Source organism: Nicotiana tabacum, chromosome 5, assembly GCF_000715075.1.
Source record: "Nicotiana tabacum cultivar K326 chromosome 5, ASM71507v2, whole genome shotgun sequence".
NCBI classification, from domain to species: domain Eukaryota; kingdom Viridiplantae; phylum Streptophyta; class Magnoliopsida; order Solanales; family Solanaceae; genus Nicotiana; species Nicotiana tabacum.
The window spans coordinates 150,915,265-150,933,053 of record NC_134084.1 but is presented as its reverse complement, the minus strand read 5'-3'; the positions used below and the strand labels follow the sequence as shown (position 1 = coordinate 150,933,053).

The window sequence follows — 17,789 nt, the reverse complement described above, 5'->3', positions numbered from 1 at the left end:
GAGGTCACTGGTCACTATTTTTGTTTTCTTTTGGAGTGCTTGTCCATGAAGCAAAAATCACGTGCTTACACCTGGCACAGCCAGCGTCACGGTTTTGGCATGACAATCAAGAATAACATAATGGGGCGACAACCAGTCCATGCCCAAGATAATATCAAAATCTACCATGCTGAGCAACAATAAATCGGCTCTGGTCTCAAAACCATTAAGAGCAACCAAACACGACCGATAAACGCGGTCCACAACAAGAGAATCTCCCACATGAGTAGAAACATAAACAGGGGATCAAAGAATCCCAAGGTACACCCAAATTCGGAGCAAAATAAGAAGACACATAAGAATAAGTGGAGCCTGGATCGAATAGAACTGATGCATCTCTGTGACAAACTAGTATAATACCTATGATGATAGAATCGGAGGCAACATCCTCGGTACGAGCAGGAAGGGCATAGTATCTGGCCTGGCCTCCCCCTCTAGGGCAACCTCTACCTCCCCGACCTCCACCTCTAGCTGGCTGAGCAGGTGGGTAGCAACTGGAGCTGTAACCATAGCCTGAGAACTTTGTGGGACATGTTGTGGCTGAGAAATTTGTGGAGGTGCACCCCTCCCAAGTCTGGGGCAATTCCTCACCATATAAAAGGTGTCACCACACTCAAAACAAGCTCTGGGAGGACGTGATGGTTGTGACTGGCTTGGGCCAGGCCTGCTGGATTGACCTCTGAAAGCACCCCGCGCGGAAGGCGCGCTAGATACCGGAGGTACATAATAAGGCTCCTGAGGTCTAGGAGGAGCTGGAATGCCACTGGCTGCTGGAAGAGTTGAATGAATAGGGCGACTCATATAACCACTACCACGACGACCTGCTGCTGGGGCACAGGAACCAGAGAAACGGCCCGACTCTCGAGACCTCTTGGCCTCCCTTTCCTCTCTCTCCCTAGCATGCATACCCTCAATCCTCCTATAAATGCTCACCACTTGCTGATAAGAAATATCCATCTCTAACTCACGAGCCATGCTAGACCTGATGCTGGGAATAAGGCCCTCAATAAACCGGAGAACCCTTTCGCGAACAGTAGAAACCAAGGATGGTGCATGCCTAGCCAAACTGGAGTAACGGACAGCATACTCTGAGACAGTCATAGCACCCTGGCGCAAATGCTCAAACTCTGTGTGCCATACGTCCCTGAGGCTCTGAGGAACATACTCTCTCTGGAATAGATCTGAAAACTGAGTCCAAGTCAGTGAACAGCCTCATCCGGACTGTCTAACTCATAGGTGCGCCACCACTTACAGGCGGCTCCTCGAAGCTGAAAAGTAGTGAAGGAAATCCCGCTAGATCCTGATATACCCATGGGACGGAGAATGCTGTAACTCTCATCTAAAAATCCCAGAGTATCCTCTGATTCTAGACCGCTGAATACAGGAGACTTGTACCTTTTGAACCTCTCAATCCTTAGCTGCTCCTCCTCGGAAGCCGTTGCCCTATCCTCGAGATGAACTATCACTGCAGGCGATATAGGAATAATATTAGGGACCTGCTCAACATGCACGCGCTGCTCAGGAGTGCGGGCAGCGAGAGTTTGTGCTCCTCCCCTGGCCTGAGATGTAGTTGCAGCAAGGGGAAACATCCCTGCCTGAGCCAGAGTGGTATACATGCTCATGAACTGTGCCAGAGTCTCCTGAAGAGCTGGAGTAGTGGTAGCAGTAGGCGTGTCAGGCGCCTGGACTCCGGCTGGAACTGGTGGTGGTACCTCGGCGGTAGCTCGCACAGGTGCTCTGGTTGCACCACGTGCGCGACCTCTGCTTCTACCCCGGCCCCGACTTCTGGCGACTCTCGTAGGGGCGCGGGTGCCTGATCATTTCAAGTAGCACGTGTCCTCACCATCGATTAGAGAATAGAAGATAGAAGTTTAGAATTCGTGATGTCAAAAATCTCGCACGACAAAAAAATCAGATGAAGTGAAATTTTCCTAACGGTTACATAGTCTCTCGTAGATAAGTACAGACGTCTCCGTACTGATCAGCGAGACTCTAATAAACTAGCTTGTGATCCATGACTCCCATGAACCTAGAGCTCTAATACCAACTTGTTACGACCCCGGTTCGCCCTCCGTGAACCCTCGTGACGGCACCTAGTCCTCTACGACTAGGTAAGCCTAAATTGCGGAAGATAACCAAAATGCGGAATAAAAGAAAATTAAAACAGAATGAAGAGTGATAAAAATAGTGTTTAAAAGTGTCGCTCGACATATACAACACAACCTTCTTAGAATCAAGTACACTATCCCAAAACCCAGAAACTCACGGAACCACAAGCCTTTGGATATCTACAATATCTAACTCTAGAATATCTAACAAGGGAAAGAAATACAGAAGGGCAAATGTTTAAAGGCTAGAATACAAAGGGACTCCTCGGTCTACGAATGCGATAGATGTACCTCGAAGTCTCTAGAGCAGTCGCCTCGCCTCACAGGTGATAGGACTGAGTCACAGTACCTGGATCTGCACATGAAAAACATGCGCAGAAGGGGCATGAGTATACCACAACGGTACTTAGTAAGTGCCAAGCCTAATCTCGGCGAGGTAGTGAGGAGGAAGGTCAGGGCCCTACTGAGGTTAAATAAAATATAAATATCAACAATATAGAACTGAACAATATAAATAAGTACAACAGTAAAATAACACAGGATGTACATGACAACAACAACTATATAGAAGCAAGGTAAACGCGAAAAGGAAATACAGCTCAACACCAATAATAACAATCGGGGATCTCCCAAGATACCGTCCTGTAGTCCCATATATACATATCTAATGGATCTCCCGGGATTCTGTCCCGTAGTCCAACTCATAGTGCGCGGGGATCTACCGGAATCCCATTCCGTAGTCCCGAATATAAATACCAGTACTGGGAATCTATCGGGTGCATTCCCGCAGTTTCATGTAACTGTGCAGGGGGATCTACCAGAATTCCACATTCGTAGTCCCAAAATAAATAGACAAGGGGGAGCTACCGGAATCCCATATCCATAGTCCCAAAATAAACAGACAGCATCAACAGAAAGATATACGGAAATGACAAAATTTCATATTAAGGCAACAAGTGATTCTAGCCTAGCATGCTGCACAGAATTCAGGTAAGACAGGTTGAGCAAATAAGGCAATTAAGTCACTTAGACATGTTTTCCTAAGCTAACAACATGCTTAATAGTGCAAGTAATAGAAACAGGAAAGCAAACATACTAGTAATTACTTAAAGAAAATCGAATTCCCAACAATTATCACAAGTACGCACTCGTCACCTCACGTACAAGACATTTCAATTACCAAATATACCAATCCTAAGGGGAAGGTCCCCCACACAAGGTTAGACAAGTCACTTACCTCGAACCGGCTTAACATCAACCCGAGACCATGTTCTTGCCACGAGTACTCGACTCCAAATGGCCCAAATCTATTCAATTCAATTTCATAATGTAAATAACACTTCAAGTAACCGATTCTACAATTAAATTCTAAGCTAATACGCGAAATTGGCTAAAATGACCAAAACGTCCCTCGGGCCCACGCCTCGGAATCGGGTAAAATTTATATTTTTAGAAACCTCGTACTCTCACGAGTCTATACATAACAAGAACACTGAAATTGGAGTTCAATTGGCCCCTCAAATACCCATGTTAATGTCTCTTAATCTCAAGCCCTAATTACCCATTTTCCCAAATTTCTCACCACCAATTAGGTCTTTAATCACATATAAATGAGTTATAAGTCAAAAATATTACCTCCAAGTATCCCTCTTGAATCCCTCTTCAATCCTCTTCAAAAAGTTTCAAAATCGCCCACAAATGAAGGAACTTAGGCTCAAAATCACGGAATAGGCCTTTTAAATCATTTTGCCCAGACATTTAAATCCTTCTTCGCGGATGCGGTCAAAGCCTCGCATTCTCGAAGCACAAATTGACATTGACCTTTTTCTTCTTCGCGAACGCGTCTCCTTCTTCGCGAACACGGAGGCTCAGTTTCTCAGCCCATCGCGAATGCGGTTCCCTTCTCGCGAACGCTTAGTTCAAAGACCCCAGCCCTTCGCGAACGCGGGACCTCCCTCGCGAATTCGAAAGCCAAACCTTTAGCTCCACATCCTAACCCTTCGCGAACGCGAAGAACAACTGGTCTATAACACACACAGCAGTTTTCTGCAACTTCAAACGTCATGAAATGGTCCGATTGACCACCCGAAACTCACCCGAGGCCCCGGGACCTCAACCAAACCTGCCAACCAATCCTAAAACATCATTCAAATTGTTCCAACCTTCGGAACGCTCAAAACAACATCAAAACACCTATTTTTCATCGGATTCAAGCCTAAGAATTCCAAAAACTCTAAAAATATGCTTTTGATTAAAAAGTCTATCAAACCTCGTCCGAATGACCTAAAATTTTGCACACACATCACATTAAACACTACGGAGCTACTCCAACTTCCGGAATTCCATTCCGACTCTCATATCAAAATCTCACCATCGAATCGGAAACTTCAAAAATTCAACTTTCGGCATTTCAAGCCTAAATTAGCTACGGACCTCCAAAAGACAATCCGAACATGCCCCTAAGCCCAAAATCACCCAACGGAGCTAACAGAACCATCGGATTTCCATTCCGAGGCCGTCTTCATACTGTTCCGACTACGATCAACTTTCCAACACTTAAGCTCTCATTTAGGGACTAAGTGTCCCAAAACTCTCTAAAACTCAAAACCGAACATCCCAACAAATCAAAATAGCAGAAATAAACTTAGGGAAAGTAGTTAATAGGGGATCAGGGCGTTAATTCTCAAGACGACCGGCCGGGTCGTCACACACTACTTCCCGAGGTTAGGCTAGGCACTTACCAGCACATGGGGTCTGTTGTGCTGATACTACACTCTGCATTGTGTGCAGATACTGGTACCGGAGCGTTTGGACCGTAGTGAGGTTGCTGCCTTCAGTCCAACAGGCAACCCGAGGTAGTCCTGCAGGCATCCGCGAGCTTTGGCGTCTCCTTCTATCATTTCTTTTCTATTTTTACTTATTCAGAGACAACAACAACAACAACAACAACAACAACAACAACAACAACGACCCAGTATAATCCCACATGTGGGGTCTGGGGAGGGTAATATGTACGCAGACCTTACCCCTACCCCGAAGGGTAGAGAGGCTGTTTCCAGGAGACCCTCGGCTCAACAAAACAACAGGAGCCTATATATTCAGAGTCAGACTCGTGTATTTCTATTCAGACCTTATTTGTAGTATTCTTAGACAGTATGTGAAATTGTGACACCAAAATCTCGGTAGAGTTGTATTTAGACTTCCGCAGTTTGTATTAAGTTAAATTATCAGATTTTGTCTTCCGCTTAATTATTTCCGCTATTTGTACGATATCTACTCATCACTGATAATGGCTTAAAACTGGAAAAGGTTAAGCAATTAGAATAATTTGGCTTGCCTAGCTTTCACCATTAAGTACCATCACGACTCTCGAGGGTGAAGAAATCCGGGTCGTGACATTTGGTAAATTGCATTAGTACTATTAACCTTTCTTTTACCTTTATGTTAAAAAAATAAATTTTATTTATGTGTTTAGCTTCTTTACTTTACATTTCACGTTTTCTTTTATTTGAGTACAAGAATATTTTAGAAATAGAAATGTTTTACTAATAAATTAAATGATATATATAGAGAGGAGGGAGAGATTCAAAAATAAAATTTCTTTAAACATTAATTTTCTTTTTTATATTTTAAAGAAAATAATGAAAATGAAGTTCATTTCAGCTCTATGCAAAATGTTTATGAATTTTTGGTTCATAAAGTATATAGAATTAATTTTTATATGTATGTAGATAACATTTTTTTTTATCTTTTCTATCTCGCTTAAATTTATTAAAAGGGATCATTTCTAAATATTTTTATTAGGGCAATATCACTAGTTAGATATATAATATATGTTCATATGTAGATTTTGACCACATTTTACCTTCAATTGAGCTCCGTCGAGTAGCAAATTACTTCTAGTCAACCGGTCTGATACGATGAACCGGGTCTTATTCCAACTCTCCGGTTCAACTACTGTCAATATATATGACATTAAGCTTCCTCTTATCTCGTCACTCCATTTTTCTGTCATCAATCAACAGTCGTCACAGCTTTCTTGGCCGGTAAATTGCACCGTCTCCGACCGTCGCCGATGAATCTCCGATGAACATTAATTGCGTAAGCACCTTAATGTCAGCTTCTTTTCTTTATATAATTATTCCTTCCCTGCCCTTTTGAGTTAGCTAGCTAGCTAAAGCACAATACTGTTCTCAAACCCTAACAAATTTATTTCAATCTAATCCTGATTATATTCTGCTTATTCTGTTGAAAATAGGTGGTTTCTCACAAATAGAATCGAAGAACAGAAAATTGAGACATATTTTGACTAAGTGAAATTCAGAGACTAGGGTTTTTTTAGGTCACTCTGGTTAAATTTTTATTGTTAGTCGTTCGAGACTGGAACGATAGGTGTGGGTTTAGAGGATAATGTGTATATTGTGTCAGATACAAAGGTGGTCTAGAGGGGTAGCTACCATGTTGCCATGGTTGGTGATTCCACTGATTGGGTTATGGGCATTATCACAGCTATTGCCACCTGCATTTCGGTTTGAAATTACGTCACCGAGGTTTGCTTGTGTAATGGTGCTTCTGTTTACACTTTTGTGGTATGAGGTTTTGATGCCTTGGTTGTCAGCTTGGCGGGTGAGAAGGATTGCTAGGCTTAGAGAGAGGAGGAGGCTTTTGGCTATTGAAATACAGAAGTTGAGGAAAATAGCAACGAGGAGGTGTAGGAATTGTTTGACTCCGTATAGAGATCAGAATCCTGGTGGTGGGAAGTTTATGTGTTCATATTGTGGGCATATATCGAAGAGACCTGTTCTTGACTTGCCTGTGAAACCAGGATTGGGGCTTCTGAATTCTGGGATTTTGAAAGACTTAATTGGGAAAGGTGGAAAGATATTAAATGGGAAGGTTTGGTCTGACAATAGGTCGATGTGTGGACAGGATTCAGTAGAGGATGAGAATTGGGTCAAGGGTTCTTTTGTTGGGAAGTCAAGCACTTGGAGAAATAATGGCAGTGGATTTTTCGATAGGGAGCATTGTTTTGCAGAAAAGTCATATTCTCGTGTTTTTATTTTAGCCTGCAAAGCTCTGACTGATTTTTTCTCTAGTATCATGTGGCTCTGCAGGAGTATTTTTAGAATTAGTTCCTCCATAGATGATGATGCTTCAATGAACGCAGAGCAAAGAGCAATGTTGGATAAGAGAAGGGAAAGTGGGGGGAATTTTCAGGAGAGTAGATGGGAAAGAGCTCGAAGAAAAGCAGAAGAGAAGAAGCAGGCTAGGTTAGAGAGGGAGCTATTGGAGGAGGAGGAGCGACAACAAAGAGAGGAGGTTGCTAGATTGGTGGAAGAGCGCAGGAAATTGCGCGAGGAACATATGGAGGCTGAGAAGGAACATGGTATAGTGTCACCCTCTGATAAGGTACGAGACAGTAAAAGAGAAGCAGAAAAGAGGCGTCAAGAGAAGAGGAAAGAAAGGGACAGGGCATCTAGCAAAAGCAACTCAGATACAGAAGAGCTGGATAAAAGTGCAGGCAAGGGAAGTGAACGAAGCAAGTGTGATGTGAGTGATAGAAGGCAACAGCAAAAAAATAGGCGAGAAACTGTTAAGACACATAATGCTGAAGTTATTTATGGTTCTAAGGGTGCTTCAAAAAGCAATCACAACCATGGGAATGTTGGAACTCGGTACTTGGATAGTATGAGGGGTACCCTTTTATCGTCTTCTAGAGCATTTACTGGAGGTGATCATTTTGTAAAGAGTAACAATACTTCTACTGTTCCAAGAGAACACGAATCTAAGACTGGCATAGATCATATTCAAAACCATGGCTCGAGGAGGGAAGTATCTCAGCCAGACAGGGTATCTGGAAAACTGAATACAAATGGGGACGAAAGGAGCATCAACCAGCCTGTAAGTCTTCTGTTAAATCTTCTTTTTCTCTCGCTTATATCTATGCCTTCATTTTCATCAAATATCCTCCTGGTGTTTATGCTAAAATTAAGACTTTCTCAGGAAGATTATAATTTGGTGTGGCATTTTCAATGGTCATTTCAATTTTTGGGATCTATCATTATCTCGTTTACTTGACCTATAATTCTGAAAGATAGAATTTGAATCGTGCAGGAGAAATGTAGCTTTTTCAAAAGATACTCTTTTCAATGAATCTTCGATAGGCTAACAGTAATGTACCCAGTTCCACATGTATATTTATCCTGATCTGTTTGTTACAGGTGCTTATTGAACCTCAACCATGTACAGATCCTAAAAATTCATGGCAACAATTATTCACACGTTCAACTGCTGTTTCTCGTCCCACTTCAAATGTGATAAGCAGACCATGTGTTAAGCCACAAGCAGAAGTTCAAACACCAACGTACCCCTTCCAACCTCCATCTACACAATCCTTTGACAACCCCATTAGCTTTGGACTCCCGTCACCTTTTCCTTTATCTACTTTTGCTCTTGGATCCAGAAGTAGTGGTACAACTCTTCCGTTATCATCAGAACCATTGATTCCTCTAGTTGGAGATGGTGCAGGTCAGTTATTGCCAGAGGAGTCAGAGATTTTTGAAGATCCTTGTTATGTTCCAGACCCAGCTTCATTGCTTGGACCCGTTTCTGAGTCACTTGATAACTTTCAGCTTGACCTTGGGTTTGTGTCAAATGTAGGATTGGACAAACCATGTCCTGTAAAGGGTGTCAACGTCTCTTCTGAAGTCACCAGACCATCTCCAATAGCAAGATTATGTGTTCCAGAGGAGAGGCATACTGAGTCTTCTCTTTTTGCCCGCACTCCTAAGGCTAAGGATATACGCAATGTGGCACCATTGAAAGTTTCAAGTAATGCAAATGATACGAGAACATGGCAGATGTGGAATAGCTTTCCACTTGGTCAAGATGGTCTTAATTTAATTGGTACTTCAGCCAACTGGCTTTTAAATCCAGAACTTAACAGATCAAACATGGAAGAGATAATCCCTCCTGCACCTCCGAAAACCATGGCTTCACTGTTTAAAAAGGATGATCAAGTCCTTTCTGTCTCTCATTCTCCACAAACAGTTTATGCAGGAAATTGCCAGAATGGCACGACACTTGGTGCTTACTTGCCTAATAGTGCTGAAAACAGGTTCCAAAAATCACTCTTTGGTGAAAGTCATTTCTCTCTCAATCCTGAGAATGCTGCTCAAAGTGAATATGAGAGTCCTAATGCTCCCGTAACAAGCTATCCATCTCCACCTGATTGTTGGGCCAAGTAAGCAAAAGAAAAAGCTCTAACTTACATTGTTTTAAAAGATATGTGCCTTTTATTTGTAGCATGATTGTGTTTTGACTTTGTTGAAATTTGAAACCCTTTAGCTACGTAGCTGCTATTTTTTTTTTTGCATCAATGTGTCTGATTCCTTTCTTTCTGAAAATTACTTTTGGGACTGTCTTATGAGTCTTGTGTTGTTATAATGTTTAGCCACCATTTTCTCTATCTTCTCATAAAAAAGTTGAATGTTTAGCCACCATAGCCTTTTGTGTTAAAGCATAGAAGTGCATGCTACTGGCGACTTGCACATTCATATATATATATATGTGTGTGTGTGTGTGTGTGTGTGTGTGCGTGCATAATTTTAGATGTACATGTTGGCATCCCTAAGGATAGACAGTATGCTTCTTTCTGGATGCATTATCAACATCAAGAATTATTTTAGTAACATAGACCTTTACATGTGTTTTTGTGTGTGTATGTGTGTGTGTGAGAAAGAGAAAGAGAAAGAGAAAAGTTGAATTCAATTCAAGTTGGACAGAACCTGAACCAACATCAATTTTGAACTCTTTTGCGCTTGAACAATTACACATAAACAGTATTGAAAGGCTTTCTTGAAGTATGCTTGCCATATTGCTGTAGTCTGTGCCAGCTCGAGATGATCAGTATAGAAAATTAAATGTACCATTTGGACTGCTTTGGGGACAAGTAGCTGATGAGTTCAGTTAAAGTTATTTGTGGCAATGCTTTAAACCTATGCTTTATTTGTTAGAATCCATAGTGCAGCATGTTGAGCCAAACAAATTCGTAATGTTAAAGGTGAGTAAATTCAGCATAAGAGAGTTTATTTTATAAATAACTAATGTTTTAATTAACCAAAGTTATGTTCAATATATAATATTCTTTTTTTCTAATCCATATCTTTTAAGAAATTGGGAACCTCCCTCCATCTTTGCAAGGCTTTAAACTATTGAGTATGTTCTCAAAACCGATGAGCAGGTCAACATTATTTGACTGGTGGGAGGGGGGGGGGGGGGGAAGATGCAGAATGTTCCCACTGTGGTATTTGAATCAAGGTCATGTACTTGTTCAAATTGGCGTGGACAGTGCCTCCTAAACATGTGCTTCTCTGTAGAAATCCTTGTCGGGGCATGGCATTTTTCTGGATTAAGTTGCTCCATGACTGGTGTTCTTTTTGGCAAAAATCTATATAGTTTAGATTAGGAATATGTATGGAATGTTTAGGACAGGGCTGCTGTGAATGTTTAGGACAGGGCTGCTGTGTGTGTAACTGTCAATTGGAAAAGACAGATGCTTCACCCTTTTGGTTTGTTAACCAGCTCGATTTCTGGGTGGTGTTTGAAGCCTTAAAGCTATATATGTAGAACAGTTTAAAACTCTTTAGGATGAGGTAGTGGAACCCTGGCAACGGAGGAAGACGGAACCTAAGGCCAGGTTGTTTACCTGTTGATCTTGAAGCCCAATATTTTTGTCCTTTTTTGAGATACTTCCAACTGTACATATTTTTCCGCACTGAAGCACAAGAAAGTAATTTAACTATTAAAAAAAAACCGAGTCCTTTTGTGATCGGCAATTTGAGTTTGTCAACTAAATGATTCTGTGGTGACATAAAGCTTGGGCATAAGTGTTAATGACAATTAGATCTCTCTTCTCACGCATTTTTTGGAGGTTGGGCGTACTACTAAATTCATGTCGTGCGTTTGTATTAGCTTGTGTTCGGCCCCCCAAATTCTCTGTATTTGTTTGTATTTGTTCTCTCTGAAAGAAATTGTAAAAACATTGTATTGTTGTCTCTTTCCATTTGTCATTATTTTACAAAAGGCTTGGATAATTTATCTCACTTTTTGTTTAGTATAGCATGTTGCCTACTTTTAAGGGAAAAATATTTGTTCTCAGACAAAATTAACCAAAAGAAACTTAACCCACCACCCGTCCCTAGGTAAGAGAAAAGGAAGAATCAGATGCAACTGCAACCTCTTTATGTTATATCACCATGTAAATTTTCTCAGTATTAATTAGTAAACCATATCTTACATCTCGCATTCAAAATGTCATCAAAATCAATTATGATCTTGCTTCTTCATTGACAGTTCGTATCTTGCCCTGATAAATTACCGCCTTTGTTTCTGCTTCGGGGTTGTTACTAGAGAGATATTTTAGGCGTAAGGATGGGGTTAGTGGTGGTTAAGTGGTTTTTGGTGGCAAAGTTCTAAAACAGAAGGGTGGGGCCACACTTCATGTTGCTTATATGAAGTATACAGCAGTTGAATTTTGTTTCCTTACACTTGACATGTGACTTTTACCTTCAATCACTGCAATAGAGGACGTCACTGCTAACTATATTCAAATGATGACAGATTTACTCCTCTTTTCATGCTAAGTGGTATTTCAGGATTCAATTATGAGTGTCTAAGTCCACCTTTTTCCTTTTTGTTCATTTCTTATCTTTAAACTAGCTCACTGATTAGGTTTTGTGACACCTTTGATGGAAATAGGGCCGATACAATCTAACGTTCACTATTTCCCCCTAATAAGGGACTGATATATTAAGTTCATGCATGACTCAATGTCACAGTCTATAGTATATTTGAGGATTTAACATACAGCTAGCATAATCTGCAGAATGGCATTATTGGATAACGTCTGATGATATATTGCAGTAATTACAGTAAGCTAGTTGGTTAAATGTTCCTTTTTTCCTTACCCCCACGAGTCGAAGATCATATTGAATCCTTCCTTGGCTGATTCAACAATAAGAACTAGCTCATATCTGCTCAACATCAATGCGTGTGGTGCAACTTATGATCGGCTTATGTAAGTCATATATGATAAAGGGGTCTCTATATGCTGTTAAGCCTATGGCTCATTCTGTAGTTGTAACTTGTAAGCTGAGAGTAATTAAGAGTCACCAAGTTTTTTACTGATGTATTGACATAACTGCTTTTCATAATCCTTAGCACTATTGCTGTACAATAATGTTTACCTGGATTGTGCAATGAGACTCCTGCTTTTGTCTCTGTATCATCTTATACTTAATTCAATATAATCGTAATTTAGTGATAATACTTAATTTCCTCTGGGATGATATCTACTTCTGTCAGATCCTTTTTTTTGTAACATATACATATAATGTACACATACAAAAGTACTCAGAGACACACACTCACACAGAGGAAAGTCATCTGGTGTTCTTTACGTTTTTTTTTTTTTTCTTTAACATAATCTTACTGCTGCTTTTGCCCATTCTTGTTCAGGAAGGGTTGGACTCTGCAGGGTTCAGGAGAACGTGTAGGCAACCCACAGATAACAAGGGCCTCAATTGGCGGGTTATACCACACACCAGATGTACAGTCTCTTTGGTCATAGAGTTAAAAAATGAAAGAAAAAAAATAGCAAAGGAAGATCGGAGAGAGGATTTGATTACACCCTCCTGTTTTGAAGAGGAAATTAAGCCTCTTTTGTAGGAAATTTTAGAACGCTGGACTAGTTGTATCTTCCTTCTTTTCTTCTAAAGGGAGATTTACATTTACTTGCATTATCATGATGGAGTTACATGTAACATGCATGGGGCTTCTGATCAGGTAATATATAACTTTAACATGACTCTATACTTCTCTTCCGATCTTTTCAGCACAAAGGGACTATTTACTGATATTGACGGTTAGTGCTATTCTCACTTTGAAGTTTCATAATTTAGAAATGTTCGTTTAGCTGCCCAGTTACAACATACAGTTCTTCTATATGTACCACATATAAAGATTGACTGAACAAAAAGCCCTGCTTTCTCTCCATTTATCGTCATTTGTTCCTTTATATATACAGCTAGTGCTGTGATTGTTATGAAAGTATATGATCTGTTTGCGGCTCATGAGTTGTACCATTGAGAGCTTAAACAAATTCACACTTCGTTGAGATGCTACAAACTTCCAAGTTTTTCTTGTTCTAGGGCTTAGACAACAAAATTTGATCTCTAAAAATCACTTCAAGATTTGGATCCAGGACACAAAGTAAAGGGAATCTTATAGAAATATCCCAGACAAGTCCCAGCTTGCCAACATTTACCAAAACTAGCATAGCACATATAAAAATTAAAAACTCAAATAAATAGGTTCTTTCTCTTCAAGAATCACACGTAAAGATCTCGTTCCATATTTTTAGGCGTGATTAGCAATATTTGATGCAAGACGCACATGAAATTTCATGGATGAGGTAGCAAAATAAGGTGATGAAATACATAAAAAAATATATAAATGATTTCAAGAATCTAAGCAAAAAGGGACATTTTTCAATGGGTATGGTTGAAATTCATTGAAAACATATAGATGAGTCAATATACAAAATTTGAGAAAAATTGGAGGTGATTTGGACTGATTTAACATCAAAATTCCTAGTTAAAATCGAGTTCAAAAAATTCTTCTGCGACACATGTATCAAACATATACCACACATGTATCTCACACACATATATACATGGATATACATGTGATACACATTTGATACAAATTTGATACATATGTGATACACAAGTGATACCCATATCATATTTTTCATGTTCATCTTCTACTACGAATTTTCAATTAAAACCACCTCAAAACTCCACCAAATTATCCCAAAACTAAAATTCAAGCTCCTTAAAATGAACTTAATCTATTCTATTAACATCCACTTAAAAGAAAGCAAGAGTTGACTTTTTTTTTTTACTACAAATAGCTAATTGGCTAATATTGATAATATTTGGCTAACATTAGTAATATTTTATAAATTGTCCAATTTTTATAATAAACTACTTATAAATGAACATAGATGATATTTTCTCTAAAGTAAATGCGGAACTGAGTTAATATTGCGATGCTCAATAGAAAATAATAACTAGAGTTCAATATTCATGTCACGACCCAAAATTCACTAGTCGTGATGACACCTAACTCGACCCACTAGGTAAGCCCACTAACAGTCAATACAATCCAAATGAGATTTATAGGAAAACAATGAAAAATTAACTGAACATTTATGTATTAATTCAAAGACCGGTAGTACGAATCATGAGCTTCTTCTAAGACTTGGAATTTACAAAGCTGGTACAAATAATTACACGATCTGTTTAAAAGTTACATAAACAGATTAGCAAAAATCTAAAGCTACCAAGAGACTAGTGGCAGCTATATCCGGAATGCATGAACATCTTCAGAGTCAGCTCAGCAGCTCCGCTCCAAACAAATCTGCATGCAAGGTGCAAAAGTGTAGTATGAGTATAACCGATGCCATGTACCCAGTAAGTATCTTGTCTAACCTCGTCGAAGTAGTGACACGGCTTTTTAGGTAAAAGATACTCACTGATAAAACCTGTACCGTAAGCTAGCAATAAAATTATACTACGATATAATAGAAAAGAGTACACGAAACGAATATGCAAAATAATAACTGAGTACTAGAAGAGATCACAATTTAACATTTTCCAATATCTCGACCAATCTTTTCCTTAGAGCGAAAACCGATAAACCACGATAGTCACTCCATAACTTTCATAGCGTGGGGAATGTACTCAGATATCAAGTCAATTGCAAAACACCCTTCGTGCATTTATCTCATCCTCACCAAATATGCGTATAATAGTACCAACCGGATGGCAGAAATGCCAATAACAATAATGACAAAGTAGAAAATACACAAGTAGCAATAATGAACGAGGATATACATATGGGCAACAGTAATAGGCTAGGCGGAAGGCATATGAGTAATGACAACAATTAGAAAAAAAGAATATAAACTTCAACTAACTAGCATGGTCGAGGCCTAGATGTAGATATAACAAATAAGAAGGGAACACATGATATTTATAAGTTAACAAGTAGAGGCATGAATGACTAACATGGTAAAAGACTTGTACTAAAGCGCAACAAAATAGATACGACATGGATGTAATTCTAACAACAGGAAGTAGGTATGGTATTTGCAAGTTAAGCAAGTAGAAGGCATGGGCAACACAACAACAATTGAGATAGAGAACAAGGACATGACAATAACGACAAGTCACATGAGAACCATAAGTACAACAATAACAACTCAAGGTAAAGACATAAACGTATTTTCAAGGAAAAGATATCACGACATAATGCATGTCCCACGTCCTCACCTGCACGGAAACACTCTTCGTACCATGAACTCGTGATAACATAAAATCATGATAATATAAATGCAATAGCATGACATCACCCTTTGTGCTTTACACTCACATGACATAGAACGACATTACCTTTCGTGCTTTACACTTCTCTTCGCATAATAAAACATATACAATGGCATGACATCACTCTTAGTATTTTACACTCTCCCTCACATGATAATATATATACAATGGAACGACATCACCCTTCATGCTTTACACTCTTCCTTACCAAGCATATGTATATCAATGACAAACAAGGTAGGAAGCATAAATAACATCAAGGAAAGTATTTAAACGCATATTCCAAATGAACCCCAATCACAACTTTCAAGCCAACAATAGTTCAATAAACTCTCAAGAACCTTATTATTCAAGTATTTCAATAAATCTCAAGAATATCTACAATACGAGTATAGAATCTAATATCTCCAGAATATCGGCCGTAGCAATGTATTAATGATTAAGCATAATGATGACTGAATTAGACACATCAATGTTTCTCATAATTCCATTAAATTTTAATCAAGTTATAATAAACTAAATCTTGGTTTTTAACATTTAATTCTATATGAGGATTCAAGTCGGTCATAATTCCATTAGTTCTAGGATTCAAGTAACACATGAAGAAAGAAGGTCACATAAATCTACAAGGCACAATTCATAGCGTAATCTACTCACGAGCATGATTAATCCTGGCACATGCATATATGCTCGTCGCCTCATATATGTATCATCCCCACATGTAGCAAATAATATCAAATAGTAGAAAAAATTCCCTCAACAAAGTTAGGCAAGACACTTACCTCAATTCGGCTAATTAAATACTCAACTTATTTTCTTCATTTACAAATTCACCTCCGTCCAGCTCAATCTAGCCAACGACGACTTAAATATATCACACAATGCAAGAGAAAACAATTTCAATCAATAAAGCTATGACCTTTATACAATTTTTAAAAAATCAACAAAAACTAACCTCGGCCCACGGCCCATCTGGTCAAACCTGGGTCCAAGGGTAGGTCTTGACTACCCATATCCCAACAAGTTCATATACGTATTTTGTTTCCAAATTCGAGTCCTATTCGACTCTCAAATCCCAAATTTTCATTTTTCAAAAACTTAGACAAAATCCCCAAAATTTTCCCTAGATTCTCATGAATTTGATATTAAATCTAATATATAATCATAAAATATAATTAAAAATTGATTAGAGGTACTTAACCAATGGTTTAGTATGAAAATCCCTCCACAAAATCGCCTTCCATCGGAGCTAGAGTTCAAAATATAACAAAATGAGGCTAAGTCTCGGAATTGCCAGCTATATGCAGGTTGCAGATGTCGCATTTGCGACATGGGGTTCGCAAATGCGAACCCCACAAAAGAGGACAACTCATCGCAAAACTATACCAGGCGGAGACTTACTAAAGTCGCATTTGCGACCAAAATATCGCAAATACGAAGACAGTTCCCTTCACAAAGGCAGTAGAAGTCTTCGCAAAAACGAGCAGCCCACACTCGCAAATGCGAGGAATATCTTTGCAAATGCGAAGTCTTCCTCAGCAGCCCAGGTTCGCAAATGCAAGCGCTACTTCATAATTGTGATAGTCGCATTTGCGAAAAAAATATTGCAAAGGCGATGACACCAGTACCAACACTCAAAAATCATAAAATCATTCTGAAATCAATCTGAAACTCATCCGAGCCCTCGGGTGTAACGACCCGACCGATCGTTTTGAGCATTTGCACTTCGCTCGCCAGATTTTGGGCATGACTAGCCCCATATGATGTATTATGACTTATGTAAATCGTCAGTTTTGGTTTTCAGGATAATCGGAATAGATTTGGAAGAACAATTCTCAGCTTGAAGCTTTAAATTTGAAAGGTTTGACCAAGTTTTGACTTATTAATATTTGATCTTGGATTTGAATTTTTATGATTTGGTTAGCTTCGTTGGGTGATTTTGGACTTAGGAGTGCGTCCGGAATGGTATTTGAAAGTCCGTGGTGGATTTAGGCTTGAATTGGCGAAACTGGAAAGTTGGCATTTCCGGTTGGTAGTGGAAATTGTGATATCGGGGTCAGAATAGAATTTTGGAAATTGGAGTAGGCCCGTTGTGTTATTTGTGATGTGTGTGCAAAATTTCAGGTCATTCGAAGGTGATTTGATCGGTTTCAGCGTCATTTATGGAATTTGGAAGTTTCTAAATCCTTAG

At 39.4% G+C, this 17,789-nt stretch overlaps 1 protein-coding gene across 1 annotated transcript; it reads left to right on the top strand.

Annotated features, from left to right (window-relative positions):
* The first annotated feature begins 6,138 nt into the window (after positions 1–6,138).
* LOC107770009 (uncharacterized) lies at positions 6,139–13,019 on the top strand. Its single transcript, XM_016589264.2, has 4 exons — positions 6,139–6,248; positions 6,406–8,048; positions 8,369–9,390; positions 12,666–13,019. Exons 2-4 carry the CDS (start codon positions 6,558–6,560, stop codon positions 12,775–12,777), a joined length of 2,625 nt encoding a protein of 874 aa, XP_016444750.1. The 5' UTR covers positions 6,139–6,248; positions 6,406–6,557; the 3' UTR covers positions 12,778–13,019.
* Positions 13,020–17,789: the final 4,770 nt, after the last annotated feature.